This window comes from Pinus tabuliformis, chromosome 2_1, assembly GCF_031772625.1.
Source record: "Pinus tabuliformis cultivar Carrire ecotype Pingquan chromosome 2_1, CPIR1, whole genome shotgun sequence".
Classification (NCBI taxonomy): domain Eukaryota; kingdom Viridiplantae; phylum Streptophyta; class Pinopsida; order Pinales; family Pinaceae; genus Pinus; species Pinus tabuliformis.
In genome coordinates, this window is record NC_142299.1 from 451,680,806 (window position 1) to 451,700,640 (window position 19,835).

At 35.2% G+C, this 19,835-nt stretch overlaps 1 protein-coding gene across 2 annotated transcripts in view; it reads right to left on the minus strand.

Moving 5' to 3' along the window:
• Positions 1-10,756: 10,756 nt before the first annotated feature.
• LOC149200872 (putative chromatin-remodeling complex ATPase chain) overlaps positions 10,757-19,835 on the minus strand; it is a 53,375-nt gene continuing 44,296 nt past the window's right edge. The window contains exons 14-25 of one of the 2 annotated variants that reach the window (XM_089402808.1): positions 14,203-14,391; positions 13,808-13,839; positions 13,625-13,698; positions 13,448-13,537; positions 13,291-13,360; positions 12,942-12,999; positions 12,783-12,841; positions 12,522-12,687; positions 12,034-12,212; positions 11,403-11,618; positions 11,024-11,143; positions 10,757-10,915 (exon numbers count right to left, since the gene is read on the minus strand). In XM_089402808.1, the coding sequence (XP_089258934.1) occupies positions 10,898-10,915; positions 11,024-11,143; positions 11,403-11,618; positions 12,034-12,212; positions 12,522-12,687; positions 12,783-12,841; positions 12,942-12,999; positions 13,291-13,360; positions 13,448-13,537; positions 13,625-13,698; positions 13,808-13,839; positions 14,203-14,391 (1,271 nt within the window). In that variant the 3' untranslated portion in view covers positions 10,757-10,897. Of the gene's footprint in view, positions 10,919-11,023; positions 11,144-11,402; positions 11,619-12,033; positions 12,213-12,521; positions 12,688-12,782; positions 12,842-12,941; positions 13,000-13,290; positions 13,361-13,447; positions 13,538-13,624; positions 13,699-13,807; positions 13,840-14,202; positions 14,392-19,835 lie in introns of both variants that reach the window. The other variant, XM_089402807.1, reaches the window with a different exon arrangement.

A 19,835-nucleotide genomic window follows, 5' to 3' on the forward strand; every position in this document is an offset into this window, starting at 1 on the left:
AGCAAATGGCTCAATCGATTTGAGTTTCTAGAAGTCAAAGCAGAGAATTCAGCAGGAGGCATACTCACTCTTTGGAACCCCCAAAAGATTGACATAATAGATGCTGAAGCATCGAGGAATTATTTATCTGTGGTTATTCAGCCTGTGGGAGATAGGGAGACCTATATAGTCACGAATGTCTATGGACCTCAAAGAATGGATGATAAACTCAGGTTTCTAGATTTTCTTGTGGATCTCCGAGACAGACATGCAAGAATACCATGGATCATAGGGGGGGACTTCAACATGATCAAATCACTTTCGGAGAAAAAAGGAGGAACCAGAACTCTAAGCAAAGACTCTTTAGCATTTCAAACTTTTATAGATAATATGAGCTAGTTGACATTGATACGAGTAATGGTCTCTTTACTTGGAACAATAAAAGAGGAGGAGAGTCTCAAGTAGCCTCAAAGTTAGACAGATTCATAATTTCAGAGGACCTTATGCTCATTGACAAGGAAATGATAACGAGATTTCTCCCCTTTGGAGGATCAGATCACTTGGTACCCCCAGGAAAAGACCTTTTAGACTTGAGAATATCTGGCTTACCCACCGAGATTTCATCAACAACATTGCAAATTTGTGGTTAGAAGATTTGATATTTAGGGTACAAGAATGTTCCTTCTACACAAAAGACAGATAAAATGCAAAAAAAATCTGTTGAAGATAAAATGCAAGAACTCAACCAAGCCCTTATCATGGATGGCTTTGATAAAGTCAAAAGTGATCAAGTCACCAAATATCATCAAGATTGGGAGAATTTATGTAAACAAGAGGAGATATTTTGGAGACAAAAATCTAGAGTTCAATGGCTAAAAGAAGGAGAGCAAAACATTAGATTTTTCCACAGATCCACCATGGCGAACAGAACTCACAATAAGATCTCTTTGATCAAGGACAAGGGAGGGAATATTCTTGATACCCATGAATATATAGAAGTTGTGTTAGTTCAGCACTTTCGAGGTATAGCAAAGTAAACCACTTCAGATCGAGAGCACTTCATCAGGGACTTAACAAGACATATACCTAGGCTGGTGTCTAGAGAGGATAATTTCAACCTTAATAGGCCAGTGACTGAAGAGGAGGTTAGTGAGGTCCTCAAAGAAATGCAAAATGGAAAAGTGCCTGGCCGTGATGGTTTCAATGTGGATTTCTTTAAAGCTTGCTGGAATATTGTTAAACATGATATTCTGAATGTAGTGGAAGATTCCATAATGAATAGAACTATTTTGAAGGTGCTCAATACCTCCATGATCCCTAAACAGGACAATGCTCAAACTCCAGACAGGTTTAGACCCGTAGCTTTGTACAATTTGGTATACAAGATAATATCCAAGGTTGTGGCCAATAGACTCAAACCTATTCTTCCTACACTATTTTCTGTAGAACAATATAGTTATGTGGAAGGCAAACAAATTCTCAATAACATCATTCAAGCGCATGAGGTGGTGCACTCATTGACTAGCAATAGGAAGGCTGGAATGATCATGCAATTGGACCTTGCCAAAGCTTATGATAAGTTGAATTGGACCTATATTAGGAGAGTTCTTATTGCTTTTGGGTTTGATCATAATTGGGTTAGATGGGTCATGGCCTTGGTAACCTCTTCCAGCTTTTCAATATTGGTCAATGGTTCTCCCTCCGAGACTTTTATTCCTTCAAGAGGCCTCAGGTAGGGAGACCCGCTCTCTCCCTTTCTTTTCATCCTCATGATGGAAGGACTTGGTCAGTCTATCAAGCATGCAAAAGATGTTAGTAAGATTAAGGGTCTCCAACTTTCTGAGAATGGACAGGCCTTGACTCATCAACAATTTGTTGTTGATACCACGTTGTAGGGAATCCCCACAGTCAAAGAAGCTCTTGCATATAAACAAATCCTAAATGACTTTGCCATGGCTACAGATATGGAAGTTAATCTCTCCAAATCTAAGATTTTTTTCTTTAATACCAATATTGCTATTCAGAGGAATATCTCCAGAACTCTGGGCTTTCAAAGGGATGTTCTCCCTTCAAAATATTTGGGAGTTCCTCTAATTGCTAAACCTTTGCACAAGATCATTTGGGAGTCGACGATTAATAAGATGCTAGATAAAATCAGGAAATGGACTATTAGATCTTTAAACTTTGCTGGTAGGTTGGTGCTTACAAAGGTTGTTCTTCAATCAATCCCAGTCTTCATGCTATCAGCTCTCCCAGCTCCAAAAGGAGTCTTGCAACAATTCAGAACCATCCAAAGAGACTTTCTTTGGGGTAAGGGGGAAGAAAGAAAGAAATGGGCCTTGGTAGCCTGGTGAAAAATTCTGCAAACCTAAAAACCATGGGGGTCTTGGATTGGATAATCTGGAGATTCTAAGCAAGGTTTTAGGGGAAAAATTATGGTGACATTGGGTAAAAGACCCAAAAGCTCAGTGGGCTAGTATTTGGAAAGAAAAATAGTCCAGCACTTGGCAAAATAATGATCACATAAGGATGTCTTGAAATATAAAGGGCTCACACATCTGGAATAAGGCCTGGGAAAACAGGCGCTTAGTACAAAAAACAGCTTCTCAAAAATCAAAGAGGGAGATTTAGCTTTATTTTAGGAGGATAAATGGCAACAAGAACCTATACTGTTAAAAGAGGACTTTTTTGACCTCAAGAAAGAGACAGACACCAAAGATTTATCTAAGGTAAAAGATTTTTGGGATCAAACCAACAATATAGGAATATGGAGAACCTGGAGGAACATTGATTATGGGGACGATAACCCCTTGAAAGCTAAAGCAGAGGCACTTACGAAAATGTTAGAATAAAGGAATATTTGTGTCAGGGGGGAATGACCAACTAAGATGGGGCAACAATAATGAGGGTACCTTTAATCTTAAGGAGGCAAAACACATACTCCTTGAACTGGATTCCCATGTTCCAGATAGGATTTGGCAAAACCTATGGAGGCATCAAGGTTGGATGAAGATTAAACTCTTCATGTGGCTGGTTCAACATAAAAATAAAAATAAAAAATAAAAATTGACTTGGGATAACATTTGGAAGAGGGGTGTTCTGGGGCCTTCCAGATGCCAGCTCTATGAAGCCCAAGAGGAAACAATGGAGCACCTTCTCAACAATTGCATTTTCACCTCCAAGTTGTGGGATACCTTTGCCACCATTTTCCAACAGACCGATAGGGACAAAGGGAGTATTATCAATACCCTAAACAACTAGAGAAAAAACTTTTCTGATTATGAATTTCTTGGCTCAGCTTGGGCTCTTACGCCAAGCTTCATTATATGGAATGTTTGGAAAGAAAGGAACAATAGAATCTTTAAAAATGAAAAGAAGCCCTCCCAACGCCTTTTTGAGCAGATCTTAAAACAGCTTAAGAGACGGTTGGTACTATAGTGTGAAATCCCCCTAAGAACCCACCTTCAGAAGCTGAATTGAGGATTCTCCGTCAACTAGATTTGCAGGGACTTATTCCTCAGGGCCTGGATAGGATGGTAATGACAATGGATTCTGAGCAGGATTTTTAGCATCCTCCCCCTAAGGGTTTTTTGAAACACAACATTGGTGGGGCTTCAAAAGGTAACCCGGGTACTGCTGGCTATGGAGGGGCATTAATGATGAAAACAGAAGTATTCTTTTTGTCTTCCATTGCCATTTAGGAAGAGCCACTAACAATATGGCGGAATTAATGGCTCTGGAGCAATGCTTAGATTTCCTGGAGCAGGATAAACGCCAAAATGTGATTGTCAAAGCTGATTCGAAGTTAATCATTAACTTCGTCAAGAGAATCAGTTGGGGCACGATGCCGGAAAAAGTCTCAAAAAACTGGAGGCTGATCCAGGTCTTTCAACGGATTCAGCTTCACCTCCAGTGCCTTCGAACGGTAAGTTTCACCCATGTGCAAAGAACGGCCAATAAATTGGCGGATATTCTGGCTAATCAAGGAGTGATCTGTACAGAAAGCAGGGTCGCGATGGGTTGGCAAGAGTTGCCTCGAAACAGATTAAAGGCGAATTGTCATGACCAAGCGGATGAAGACAGGATGGTGTTTCGGAACAGAGCCATGGAGGCGGGGTCTAGATGACTTGACTTGGATTCTTTATGAATTGTTGTTTTTTCACAGTCTGGTCTTTTGTGGGATGCAGGCCACTGTCGGCCTTCGCAACCCTGGTAAGTACAATCACAGAGGCTCCAGGTGGAAGCAACTCAGCAGACTCTGTTTATCGAATGGTCGGCCAGATGGTTGGAGTAACATCTTACATTGGTTCAGGTACAGGGCATAGAGGAGATGTTGTGAGGGGCCGGAATCTGGGATTTCTTAGCGGCCTCAATACCTCTGGTTTTCCTTTTGTGGATGCAATACCGCTCTTGGGGTGGTATATCGGTTATCGCAGGCCTTTCAAGTGGGTAGCGGTTTTTCCGAAATGGGAGCGATTCCACTCACCATGCTACACGTGGCCAAGGGGAGGGATTGAATACTGCCCTCATTGCGTGCTATTGTTCGGTGCTTTAGACCCGTGCGATATGATCCTCAGCCATCAGACTAGGCAAGGCGGATCTACAGTCAGGAACAAACGAGCATGTAGGTGGGTCTAGGTGGGTAAGTGTCGTGCTTCTAAGTACTGCAATAGCTTCCACTGCCGTTGGATCGGGTGAGGAGATTTGACGGTTGAGATTAAGGATGCAAGTCTGGATGAGGGCGGGAATCGTTGATGCAATATATTCATGGCGGGATGCAAAATGTTCTTGGCAGGAATCGTTGATTATCGCACGTTCTACAGGTTCATGGGTTCATGGGTTATTCGAACCCAAAATCCTTTTAGATTGGTACCTTTTTTCATCTTCGGGTCTGATTCTTTATTTAAAGTGTGTGCTTGTTGACGGCCCGATTCGATTCTTGTTAGTCGGATTTCTGTGGGCAGACCGTACGGCCACAACAGTGTCTGTCTTTTGAGGCTTTTGAGGTTTTGTTTGTAGGGGTTGGGGTTTTGCCTTCAGCTCGATGCCCTTGGCAATAAGAGAATGGTTTCTCCTTGGTCTACAGTTCCTCATGGACTGTTGTATTTTATGTAATTTATTTTCCGATTTAATGAAATAGAAGGTACGACTCTTGCTTCAACAAAAAAAAAGCACTATGAAAGAGAAATTATAGACAATTGCTAGAGGCAGATGGTTATAGGTGAGCATAAACATTGAACAATTTATAAATCATTCAAACCTCTATGTATTTATTGCTCATTGGATGCCTAGTAATGAAGTTTTGTTGCTTTAGTTTATTTCCAAAAGGAATTCAATGGAGTGGATTCTTTCTACCTTCATTGAATAGCACTAGAGGGGAAGAATATGCCTGAGGAGCTCGTGAGCAAACATACAGAAGATTGATATGTAAACTATTATGGAATAGTTCATCACAATAGGTCTTACAACATTGTGAGATATATTATTATGTGATTTATTACCTTAGATATCAAATATAATATTACTAGTCTACTGCACAAAATTATGAAAATAAAATAAGAGAAACAAAAAAATGAACAAACCATCCACATAAATGAATATGAGGTATGACCTAGAAAAAACAATGTGGAAGAATACTTAGTTAGAAGACGAGGAGTATGCTTTGCTCTCTTTTTATCAATTAAGAAATGCAAGTATAGAGATGGGGCACTCGCTATGGAATTATCATGGAAATTGTAGCCTGAATAGATATTAAAAAGTCTTCCACCTCCTCTATTATGCTCCAATATCTCACTCCTAGATTATTTGTTCATTTATGAAACTATTACAATACCAAAGTGTTACACGCCATTTTTTCACATTAGGCAAATGACCCACAGTTTGGATCTTCCGTTGTCCATCAAAGTGTTCCAAAGCATTCCCCTGCAAGGCTAGAACCTAAACAATCCCAAAGATAATGAAATTTCTGGATTATAAGGCCCAAAAACCCATTTTTGATTGCATGCGCAATTCCCTGGCAAGTTTCTACGCATATGTAGACTTGACCATTAAAGTCAGTGCAAAAGTGTGATGTCTTACACTGTGGCCTGCGCACATGACTCAACGCAAGTAAAAATAAAAGGTAAAGTCTCGAAGCTTTGTTAGTCGAATATTTCCCAACTATCAGCTTCGAGTTGATGTTTACTCAAGCCCAATCCCTCTCATCATGGAGCTAATTCTCTCTCTTTGTGGATCCCCTATCCCACCATTTGTGGATCTTATCCCTTAGGAAGAGGATCCCAAACCTCCTCCTCTTGGCCTATAAATCAAACATAGACCAAAGGGTCGGGGAGGACCATTGAAGGTAGGTTTATGCTGTAGAAATAGGGCTATAAGGATTTACATTCAAGGAGAAGGTTGGAGATCATGGGAAGAGACTTGTGACATCAAGGCAATTAGGTTGTAAGCTTATTCTCCTTTTAATTCAATAAAAACAATTGTTCTTTCCTAATCATGTTTATTCTAATATTATTTGTGAGATTCCTTGATCACTCACATGGTTTATAACTGGTTATTGTTTCAATTTACGGTGTATGTTGAGTTAAGAACTTCATTTACCTTTGATTGTATATGTTAGATGCTTTGATATTTTTGTGTGTTTCTGTCTCTCTTTTGGAACATCATGATGAAGTTGTGGAAAGCACTGGAAAGGCACCTAAATCATTGAGGAGAAGCTAGTTGTGGAAGCCATTGAAAGGACTTCAACAAGAACTTCATTAAATCAGTAAGTGATTCCTCACATATTACTTATTTCAAATGGTCATAAACTTAGGAAAGGTTTTTGTTATTAGGTTTTCTTTGAGATCTAGGGAGATCCATCTTGTCTGCAAAAAGGATTAGTCCGCCTAACAAATTGGTGACTCCACTATGGAACTTCTCGTTCTTCGTCATCTCCTTGTTTTGAATTTTGATTATTTTGTCATAGCCCTGTCTGAGTGTCTGAAAAATATTGAAAGTTTGGATTTTGTGATTTGTTTGGTTTATTTTTATTTTTTCTAAAATTTTCCTAAGGTGTGCACTTTATATTTAGTCATAAAGCGTAATTTTATGCACTTAGCCTTTAGCAACAATGTGTATCTGCACTGGATTGGATTGTTGCCTGCGCACATACCTAAAATTTTTAAAATTTGAGTTTTCCCTTCACTAAGTCTAGGAACTTTTGTTTTTTATGCTTGATTGCACTTGTTTACACCTTCAGAAAGTCTTTGTCACTTCACTCGAGTGTTGTGAAAGAGTCCTCTTGAAAGTTTCTTGTTTTCATGAATTAGTGTAAAAACTTCATCTGGTGTGGTGTAGATCTATCAAAAGAAGGATCCATTGGTCTTGGTTTTCTGTCTTCATGTCTTTCTTCTTTCAAATAGATCAAAGCTTGTGTTTATTTTACTCCTTTGTGAAAGATTGTTTCGCTAATGAAAAGCAATGATTTTTGAGTTTATTTGAGTTATTATCAGTTAAACTAGCTCTAATTGTCAAAAGCACTGGTGGAGGTCAAGTTGTGGAAGTGGAACTTCAATCACACTCAGTGACAACTAGTTAACTAATCAATCATCCCAAAATAATTGTTGCATGCAAAGAATTTGAGTTACCCAGTTGAGAAAGAAATTCCAAGGCAATGTACTATCAATTGTAGCGTATTCCAATGTGTACAAGTGGTGCATCCAGTGATAGGAAATACCCTAGGGAATTTCACAATCCAATAGTGGGAAATTCTTAAATAATAGGGGCCAATTTCCTAAGGGAACAACGCAAGGAAATTTGAGCTTGGAGGACTTGAAAATTGGCTAAGTGTTAGCCAGAGTCAGTGAGTCAAGTAGAGGGATAGACTATACACTTGCAAGGTGTGGTCAAGCTTGAACAAGCATATGTATTTCATCTCTATTCTTTGATTAATGCAATATATATACTAAGGGGTTTTGAGCAATTGCTTTCTCCTATATAAATCTTTGTGCATGTATGATGTTCCTTTTGCATGTCTATGATTTGTGTTCTAAAGGGTGAATTAATTTCCGTGAATCAGTAGAGTAGCTTCAAGTCTTGTGATTTAGTAAATTTCATGAGCAATTTTGAATCTACACATTAATTTCTACACGAACAACAACATATAACGTAACACATATAGTATATTTAGACAAGGCATATAACAGCAATGCTCACAACATAATTAACCAATGCACAACCAACAGAATCATTCCAAAACAACCAATTCATTTATACTTATGGTCTTCACTACACTTTACATACCAAATTATATATAAAAAGATAGCACTTCCCAACGAACTATGCAGATTGGTTTAGGATTCGTTTTTAATACCATGTCAAGCCAAGTGAGTAACTCCACGAATCAATTATGTTTTTGCATTAAGAAAAAACATGAATATATAGAAGGGGAGAGAGATTATTGAGATTCATCTCCCAATATTTCTTCATCTTCCAACATCATTTATTTTCTATATACAATATTTACATATTTTTTCTTAATCCCAAACATTAGATCTCAACAATATACAACAATTCACCAATACAAAAAACCTTAATTGAAGTCTTTTAAAGATGAGTATTATTTATACATTTATTATTTTTATTTAAATTTAAAAAAATATATATATAAACTACAAACCAAAAAAGGATAGAAATTTCTAACTTTATTTTACATAATCATAAAAATATAAAAACATTACTTTTATACACGTGAATGAAGCATTTCAAACAACCATTTCACCTTATTTATAATAATAAAATTGCTCAAAATCCATCATTGAACCAGCACAAATCTATTAAAACAAGTTCTTGTGTTCCACCAACAAAAGTACTTCAAATTATAATATTTTTATATTCAAGGTTTGCAAAGTAAAAATGAACATAATGTCTAAGCATTGGTTTTAGATAAAAACAAGTGAAATAAAAAATTTAATAAAAATAAATAATTGAATCAAATTACAAGATAACAATATTCAAATTGAATCAACAAAAGAAAACTTTATAAAGCATATGTTCATATATAATAAAATATTGATTATGACCTTTTGTCAAGACACATCTGATGTCTGCTTACCTGCATGATCATCTCCCATCTCCCTGAAATACTTATCACTGTACAAGAGGGCGTTGGGCAATCTGAGGACATGGCTCGACAGACAAACCAAATGGGTTCATTGTTATTAGATAAAGCATTTAATTGTTATTAGATAAAACATGCTAGACAAATCATAATAGATGTGCAAATCAGTGACAAACAATCATGATAAGATAATTTAATAATACTTATTTAATTGTTAAACCTTGTAAAGCATATGTTCCTATATAAAAAGATGATTATGACCTTTAGTCAACGCACATATGAAGCCTGCTTACCTGCATAATCATCTCCCTGAATACTTATTTAATTTAAAACATGCTAGACAATTCATAATAGATGTGCAAATCAGTGACCAACAATCGTCATGGGATAGTTTAATAATACTTATTTAATTGTTATTAGATAAAAAATGTGATTGGATAGTTTAATAATACTTATTTAATTGTTATTAAATAAAAAAAATGCTGAACAAATCATCATAGATGTACACATTGATGATAAACACTCGTGATTGGATATTTTAATAATAGTTGGCGCGTTGCTGTTGAATGACGGACTAATTTTTCAATGTATTGTTAATACGTGGATCAATGTTAACTCCAGGAAAAATTTATCACCCATCATACTTTCACGAGTTCAATTTTCTCGAATAAGTTTCAATTAGTTGAATATAATAACATTTTTATTGCCAAATATCACAGCATGGATCAATCCAAAACCATTTTTGCTTGATTTTACATGGAAATGTAGGCAACCTCTAACTGGCGTAAACTGCAATTCCTAATATTGACAAAAACTAGGGTGAATGCAAGTCCTGGATTTTGACGGCATAAAAACGACATTCAAAAAAGTGGACTCTTGGCCAAAGGGCAGTCAATTCCAAAACAAATTGTGAAATGACATACCATACATTATCATGCAGTCATATTATGCTGCAATTATCTTCATAACTTTTATCTATCGATGCGGGTTATTATGTTTAGACGTTCCACAGCTTCTCTCTAATAGGTGTTCCGTGATGCATCCAGTTTCAGAATTTAATCTGGCGACTTGCAAGTTACAAAATATCAAACAGCCATCAATATCACATCAGCAAAGAAACTCTACAAGTAAAACAGAAAATTCAACACTCTGCATATTTTCAAAGGCATTAGCAAAAGGCACTCTTGAATTAAAATAAGAAAATCTAACACCCTGCATATTTTCAAATGTGTCTTTGTTATGGCTTGCATGAAAATGATGGCCACTCAAACAAAGGCAACGTACTAGAGATTTATGGTTCTATGACTTTATTAGTGACTTCCATAAAAATGATGTCCATTCAACAACATTAATAAACCGGAGATTTTATGGTTTTAGGACTAATTCACAAGAAGATAATCGCAACACAAGATTCTTCAAATTTTAAAATTTTAAACGAGTATTGACAAAATCGAAACTTTTATACCAATAAAAATTCCGACAAACCATCATCGTGATCAAGTGCAAATCTCATTGAGCACCGACCAACTTGATCCTATAACCAAACACCTATGTAAAAGAGTAATCTTCTCAATTTTGCCAGGAGGATACCAACATTTGATACCCCTATGAAAAGACCACATATGCTTTCCATTGTCCAAAAGGGCCTAACGTGCCTACTCAAGGTAAAACTAATTCTGATCTGGCAACTCCCCTCTGGCAGTAAGCACCATCTTAGTGGGCTGAAAAAATGATTAACATGATAATATTACAATAATTAGCCTGGAAGGATTGTCAATAGCTATTGACTCATCGACAATGACCACCTCAAAACTTGTGGCATCACCTCCTCTTCTTCCCCTGCTTTAATAAACAAAATATGTCTCAGCAAAATTACACTCAAATCTTGTAGCCAGCAGAAAAATATTAAAAAAAGCAATATGGATATGTATGTTGAAATATACTTACAGAGTTCAAAAATTCATCCATGCTTGATTGTTTCCTCTTCTTAGCTGATATACCACCGGTACTAGGCGTAGAGTCCATGACAAGAGATTTGGGTACAGGCCTTTTTGCAGGAGCCATACCCTGCAGTTCAACAGTCATTCATTATTAATTCCACATGCAGGAAGATTTGCTTTTAAAACAATTCCCCCATAAGACATCACATATAGTCCTGTATGAAAAAAATTACAAAAACAAAGGTAATGGCATTCAGATTCACTACTAATTAAAAAGAAACCAAAAAAAAAACTTATTAAAAAACACCATTGTTTTTAATGTAGAATAAATATTAAATCCTAATAAACCTGTCATTTTGAGACATTGTGCATAAAAACTAGAGTACCTTAGCAAGCTTCTTTTCTTTACGAGCCTGCCGTTCCCTTTCATCCACCTCCTGATTTTCTCGCTCAACTAAACGAATTAGAGTATCACAACGCCTTGCGAGCTCATTTGAAGTACGAGACTTGACAAACCAATCAAACCTAAAAAGGGGTGACATGCGAAAAGCAGCCTTCAACTCATCCCAATTTCCATAGCCAAGTTTGTGGACCATGCACAACTTCAAGAGGAGTCAAATCAGAACACCTAACATTAAAACCAATTTTCTACAACAAATACCTTAAAATAAAGACTAAACAAAAAGAACACTAGGAACTCATTCAAGCCAATCTGTTTCTGCTTAGCAAAATTTGAGTCTAAATGGAAAGCAAATCTTCCTCTACAGATTTTTAAAAAGAGTAAGTAAAAACATAATTATTATTGATTAATAGTAAAAAATAAATTGAGCAAGCCCCATCCCAGTCTTTTTGCAGACCAAATAAATATCACTGGTTTTACCGAGAAACTAATAAAAAGTAAACCTAAAATACAATAAACATAAGTTTATAGGAGATGGTTACCATAAAACAATCACAAGAAACTAATAAAAAGTAAACCTAAAATACTATAAACATAAGTTTATAGGAGATGGTTACCATAAAACGATCACATTCTTCATTATATAACTTTCCTTTATTCTGACCATATTGGATCTTAAGTTCCAGCCAAGGATTTTTATAGCGATCCAACTTCTTCCCAATTGCTTTCATTATCTCATCCTTGCGAGATATGCGAGCCTCTCCCCTTTCTATGTTTTTGACTATCCTATCATAATCTGCAGAGAAAAAGTTGTACTGAATTTCAGCAAACTTATTGAAAATAGGCAAGGCATGTTTTTCTGTATAAATAGGTTTTCAAGATTAGTTCGACAGTTTCTAGCATTCCACCTAAATTACAAGAAAATAATGAATCCATAGCATTCAACTACTCAAAGAAATTCACATCTCAACTTCAGATCCCAAACTAACAAGCCATGAAATTGCAGAACAAAAAACCATAAAAGAGAGATCTACTCTCTTGCAGTGATAAAAAGCCACTTGAAAGATACTAAAGAACAGAGTATTAATTCAAATCAAAACATTACCATTTAACTCCTTGTATCGTTCTTTGAAAACATTCGCATATCTCTCAACTTCCTCCTCAGTTTTGCCTTCCATTTCAGCAGCAATGCTTTTAATATCAATCCGCCCATATTTTTCACAGGCACGCACAAAAGTATTGAAATCTCTACGAGTCCAATTGGAAAAACCCTATAAAAGTATACAAATGTCAGTTTCACATGCTTTGAATAGCAGCTCTTCTTTCTCATATGAAGGCAATAAAATGCTTCCATATACATAGTCACCTCTTCCAATAGCTGCTCTTTCTCTTCTTGTTCATCAACTGTAAGTGGTTCTCCAACATCTGTGATTGCAGTAGTAATATAAAAGCCTTAATAAGGTTTACAACATGGAACAAAAGTCAGTCCAGAGAATGAAACTAACAAAATGACTACAAAGCATACCTTCCGTGTCATCTCCTTCCCCAAGAGTATCTTTTGCTTGATTTCTTTGGTGTGTTTGCTATAAATACCAAGGCAAGGAATAACAGCAGGAAGCAGTTTTCAGTAGCATTAACAATAAGAATAACCATTGTAAGGCATAAATGAATATAATACCATAATGATGAAACAATACAAACAACCTCTATTTACAGTTTAATAAAAATGCATGCCAATAGAGGAAACAATATTGCAAAAATAAACATCTAATCCAAACAATAAACAATTAAAACCATAGCAAAATGTTACACATTATAGATATCAACCAGCTCCCCAAATTAAACATGCCCATGTATTTCAAAATAGAACCAACCATTAGATAGCGAACTTCCTTCTCATATAGCTCCGTTAAACGTTGAACATTGAAAAACTGAAAATCATGCCTGGAAAACAAATTTAAAGGTTAAAACAAAAAAGTCAACTATCATGTTATCATATACAACAAATATAAGGAAAATCAGCATCCGTACAATTGAGGCATGCGAGGAATGCGAGGCTCTCTTGGTTTTGCTGGCCCGCCCTGTCGCATTGCTTGTTTGAAATAATCTGACTCAGAGTAGCTGCAAACCAATCAGAAAAGCATTAATAACTTCATAAAACAGTAAAATAATTGATATTTAATCCAACTCTGCCTTTAATATACATACTTGCGTTTCCGTTCACGCTTCGGAGGTTCAATCCAGTTATCAGCGACCACTTTCTTGAAGTCAAACTTTTCGTCCTTTTTATTCCATATAAAAATCAGTATGCACAAATTAGTACCAGTGTTTGAGTGGCATACTTCTCAAAAGCAAAGCATAATTCAAAAAAAAAAAAGGAATCTCCCACACCTTTTCATCGTCAAAATCATAAAGCTCAGCATCTGCAACAAAAATATTCAGCTCAATTATTAAACTGATATACAAATAGAATTTCTTCATAAAACAAATTGCTCGCTTTAATGCATTTACTTAACCATCATAGAAAACCTTTCCTACAAGGTTTCTCATAATTCAAGTATTTTTTTCTTTGGAAAATGCATCCCAAGAAACCCCAGGCACTTCCCCTCGTTCCAAGGACAGTACTAAAAGTAAAGTGGGCTACATAGACTCTTGTATGCTGAGCCAGCAAGGACATCAACTGAGACCTAAATAGGCAGAGGCAAACAGCCTGGGACTTCACCGCAAGACCTCCTGCTTTCTATTCACAGCTCTAAACCACTCAAGCTAAAAGAGAAGTCTCATACTGTCATCCATCTTGAACTTGATTGCATCTTCTGTGAACTTCTTCATCTTTGCATCCAGCTCTGCTGTAGCCTCCTCGCCTTTCGCAATAATTCGGTCAATATCTTCATCAGTTATGGTGCTATCTTTGGAGCTAAATACCATTTCTGCACCAAACCTCACCATCTGCAATAACTCATCCTTGTTTACAGCTGTAACAAGTAGAAAAACAATCTTTGTTAGTCTGCACTGTCAGAACATAGAACGAAGATATTAAAATATCTTATCAAAAGGTAACATAATAAAATTGTGACACTATTTAGCACTACATCAGCAAGTATAGTCAAATGTACTCGCATAGATCTATTTTCAAAAATAAAATGTCATCCATATTTTTAAGTAGTTCCCTGCATCAAGCAGGGTGCATAAATGAAGAAGGAAGAAATTATGATTATAACTAACCAAGAGGGCATCCTATTCAAAATTAATGCTAGAGTTTCTTGAAATTAGCCACAATTTCATTATCATCTCATCCATTATTTTACATTCATTTAATGCAATTGATTTATATAAATTTTGCTTGTTAAAGAAGATATTTTATTCAAAATTTAAATTCATTGAAGAAATTCTAGACTTGAGGACATGGACTAGTTTCATGAAAAATAGTTGATATAGATGAAAAAAATGAGGCTCTAAGGATAAAGATATAATCAAGTTGTTAAGGAGTCAACTATTGAATATAGAAAAATATTGATGTTCAATAAATAAACTTTATTTGATGAAGACCTCAAGAAGAATGGAAAATCCTTGGGTACCGCTCCTAAGATTTTCACAAGTTGTGTGAAATGTTTACTAGCTCTAAAGAGATTCAACGTGAGTAAGAAACGCTCCAAAATTGTATGAAGTAGTATCAACAGCTTAGGGAACTTTTTGAGACATTTCCCATGGTAAGATGACTCCTCAATTCCAGTCGGATTCCAATAACACTAGACAAATTCCACAACTTAAAAAATTCAATAGCAAAGTATTCTACCCTCACCACTTGTGAACATTTATGTAATTGTGATTGTGAACACCTCCACCGCCCAATCATCAATAGGAGACACTATCCCTTAGCCTATCCACATACGATTTAGGACTAAGTGAATAAGCAACCATGTGCAATGGCAGGTTAAAGTTGTCCTACCTCTAAATGACAAGTAGAATCCATTGTGTATAATTCTTATCAATTGCATAAAACGTTGTTTACCCATTTTATTCATCAACATGCATTTGCAATTTCACCATGTGCAATGGCAAGTTCAATTGTCCTGCCACTAAATGAAAAGTACAATCCATTGTGTAGAACTCTTGTTCAATTGCATAAAACCTTGTTTACCCTTTTTGTTCATCAACGTGCAATGGCAATTTCAGTGACGAAATCTTGCAATTGCATAATTATGTTAACAGCTCCATGCAATTACATGCTTATACATTTTTGCAATTGAACTTATGGTAACCTTCTTTACAGGAAGGCCTTACCTCTCAATAATGGGTGGAATCCATCATCTAAAACTCTTGTTTAATCACACAAAACTTTGTTTATCCCTCTTGTTCATCAACATGCAATTGCAATGTACATAATGAAACAATGCAATTGCAACATCATGTTAACATCTCCATTCAATTACATATTTAATATTTATACACTTTTGAGGCATATGGTAGCCTTATTTTTAAGAGAAAACTCGTTTTTCCTAGAGCTAGTTTACTTCTATATACACTAATATCAAATTATAAAGTTACCTTACTGTGTGTAAGCATTCTTTAAATTTCTAAAATCTACATGTGCAACATATGAAATTCATCTTCTTTCTGCAAAGTTGATATTTTACATAACTCCCTCTTTAAATACACTCAAAATGTTCCAAGAACTGCCACTTCCTATTTCTAACATTTGACTCAAATCTAATTATTCTTTAAAGTTGAAAGATAATCAAAAGGGGGCATTCTTATGATAAGGAACATCCCTCAAGACATTCCCGTTGGACAAGGGGTGATTCAAGGATATCACCGAACCAATCCATTGTGATTCAAAGGCAATAGGGTATAACACTAATGCATTCAAAATCCCTGAGGCATTAGGGATCCAACAAATAAATCTTAAGCCACCAATTCCTAAGGACAAATCCCCATGTAACACACATATATTATGATCCTTATTCTAGTTAAATATATCAAGTATTGCACCACACATAAGGCAATCTAACATTAAAAGTTAATGTTCAAGACATTCAACTAGTTGACAAGCCTGTATACTTAAAGAAACGTTTTGTGCATTCCATTTCAATATATGCAATGTTCAAAATGCAATAGAAAAACTTGACATTTATGACCAACCAATAGTTAAATTTAAATCGGAGTTATCAAAACAAGAACCGTACCCAAACCAAAAAAAAAGCAAAACCAAGAACCAATAACTGCAACCAAAAAAAACAATCAACCATAAACTATGTAAGTTATTTGAACTTTCACAATTCATGTAAATCTAAACCAATAGAAACCAAATCTTTTAAGTTCGATTGTGTACAAAACATGTAAGGGTGAATGTAGCAAACTAGAATCAAGTGCAAAACTTATCTAAAACAAAATAAATGAACATTAAGGCTCTAAACAATCTCAACAAATCATCAAAATCATCCATAAGAGACCCACAATGGCAAAGATAAAGGCACTGTAGATAATAATGTGTTACTAAATCCACCAGGTCTCGATGTTGGATCCGTAAATCCACATCTCAAATACAGATATGAATACAGATCCACATAGACTCTAACCTGTAATCAGATCCTTCAAACCCAAAATAAATCCCATGCTATTAAAACAAATCATGTAACACCATGTAGGTTTCATAGTTGTATAAGTTATTAATTACCTATAGGTTGTATAGCACACAATAATGCTAGAATGTCTAACATAAGAAATTTTCAATTTTCAATTTTTGATAATGCTAACATGAAAGCTTTGAGACAATACATAGATAATAATATATAGTGTACAAGGGATGGTTGTGTCATTAATAATTTAATTAGATCAAATCCCATCCAACTCTAGGTGAAAAGTCCCCTTTGAACAATATGATACATGCACTATAGCAAGTTCAAACAATGTATAATGTTCATTTACCAAAATAACTAGACGGGAATTTCTAGATTTTAAAGGCAAATCTCAAGGAAGACGATGAGTTGATCATGATGAGGAATTGAAATATTCAAATCATGAGCATGTAGACCCATTTTTGGACATATAGTTGGACCTATTCTACATCATCATATCACTAGAATGATCATTGATGAGACACTAAATTTTATACTTACAATTATCATTTTTGTATAAACCATGATGCATCATGATTTCAATCTTCAAATTTATGAATTATATAATAATTTCAGTTCTAATATTGTGATTCATGATGGCTTTGATTTTTAACTTTGAATATGTTTTTAAAAATTTTAAAAATATATGTATATATAAAAACAAATATATATATATATTGTGATTCATGATGGCTTTGATTTTTAACTTCGAATATGTTTTTAAAATTCTATATATATATATATATATATATATATATATATATATATATTGTATTTTTTGTAGATGTCATTTCCCCACTATATCCAAATCTAGGCTTTTCAAAAACCTGGTGGATCCATATCTATTTCCATTACCTCTAGAAGCTATAATCTCTAAGGGCTAATCCAACCAAGTGCTACATGGCTCTTGTATCCCAATCATCACAAAGAAATCATACATAAGAGTTTATAACGCTATAATCCTACAATCCCCAAGATGTAGAAGACCAAAGTTCCACTATTTTGCTTTGTATAGTGTTGAAATCTATGTTACCATATCAACGTGGGTCAAGTGAAAGAAACACAAATCCACAAATGTGAACCAAATTTAGATACAAATCCATCTGATCTATGTAGGATCCGCCAAGGATATGATTCTAAAAGTCTGAGAAATACATCCCACATGCTGGAAATCACCCAACTTGACTACAGATCACTTGGGGTTTTTGAGGAAAATCCAACAACAAACCCATCATGTGCAAACCACCCAATTCATTGCTTGATTTGAGTTTTTTTGTATTTTGGCAACTTCATTTGGGTCAAATTTAATGTTGGTGTTTTTGCAACTTCTAAATCCAAACCCTATTCACCCATTATAATAACACAATGACATGACGAATGTGTACAAGGATGAGGTCAATGAGAGCATAAAGTACATGGCCAAGGACATCAAGAACATTGTCTATGTTGTTGAAATATGTCACTAGGTTTGGTCTTCATAATTACATGTAATCATGATTTTACGTATTTGTTGTAAAGAGAAAAATAGAAGTATTATTTTCATTCTTAGGACATGGGTTTGATGCTCTAGGAAAACTTATTTTTAGGTCAAGCACCCATTGATTGCTTCTACAGCTTGTCATTGAGTCTAAAGTCAATTTAGTCATTGTCATGTATGGAGGACCCTTTTGTGTATGTTACATATTGTAAAGAAAATTGTATTTCAGTCAAAATAGAGTCAAAGACCCTCCAAGATCTTGTCATAACATTCCAAGACAAGTCACCCTTTCCAAGTGTCAAGTCAGCCTAGAGACAATAACAAGTCGACCTTCAAGCTAAAACAAGAAGCCTATATATAAGAGGCTAGTCGACCACTTTCGAGAGCACCCAACAAACATTAATAAGTTCGATAAAGAGAAGATCTAAATCCAACGAAGGAGAAGAAGATTCAAAGAAGAATCACAGTCAAAAGGTACAAGTCTAAAATTGAGGCCGATGTTTTAGCAAGCTGTTGTTAGAAGGCCAATTTGACTAAAGTTGACTTTGCGGAAAGAAGCTCATCAAGGAAAGGTTTGTCATTGTCTTGGAGGGGTCTTGGTCAAGGGCCATAGGTCATGTAATTCATCATTTGAAGTTCTATAGAAAGAGGAGTTCTTGTGGCTTTTCCTCTCAAAAGGAAAGGTTTTGGCCTAGGTTGATAGCTAATATCTTGTGTCCTCTTGTCTCATCGTTCTTTATGGTTTGGTAGTCATTTGATGATAAAAACATAATCATAACAAGTGAAAGAAGAAGTTAAACAAGTTTAAAATACATCACAAGCAATTATCAAAGTAAGTGAAATCATCTAATCTAGTTGCCCTAGATTTCTCAACATATGTAAGAGCACAATTCTTTCCAATGTGCAACAACTCACAACCATCGACACCAAGGAAATTGCAAATTTTCAAGTACAAAGGTGAAAGAAGTATTTTCAATTTTAAATTATTCGTAGTCAATCAAACATTGAATGTTGCATGAGTTATGAATATTATTTAAAATTAACACACACAAACACATTATAATTATATTTTGTCTTTTCAATTGGGTTTATCTCAAGTAATTAGGAGGAATGATTAGTATTCTTGCCCCCCAAGGTTCAATTCCCAAAATTGGCATGATGATATTTGATGTAATGGCTTCAAGCCTTGTTTAAAATGACTAGTCTCAATAGGACCAAAATATGCATATTCCTTATATGAAATATAAAGACATTTTCCACTTGAAAAAATTATACTTTATGTTTTATTTTGGAAAATTTTAAAATCAAAAGCTCATAATATATA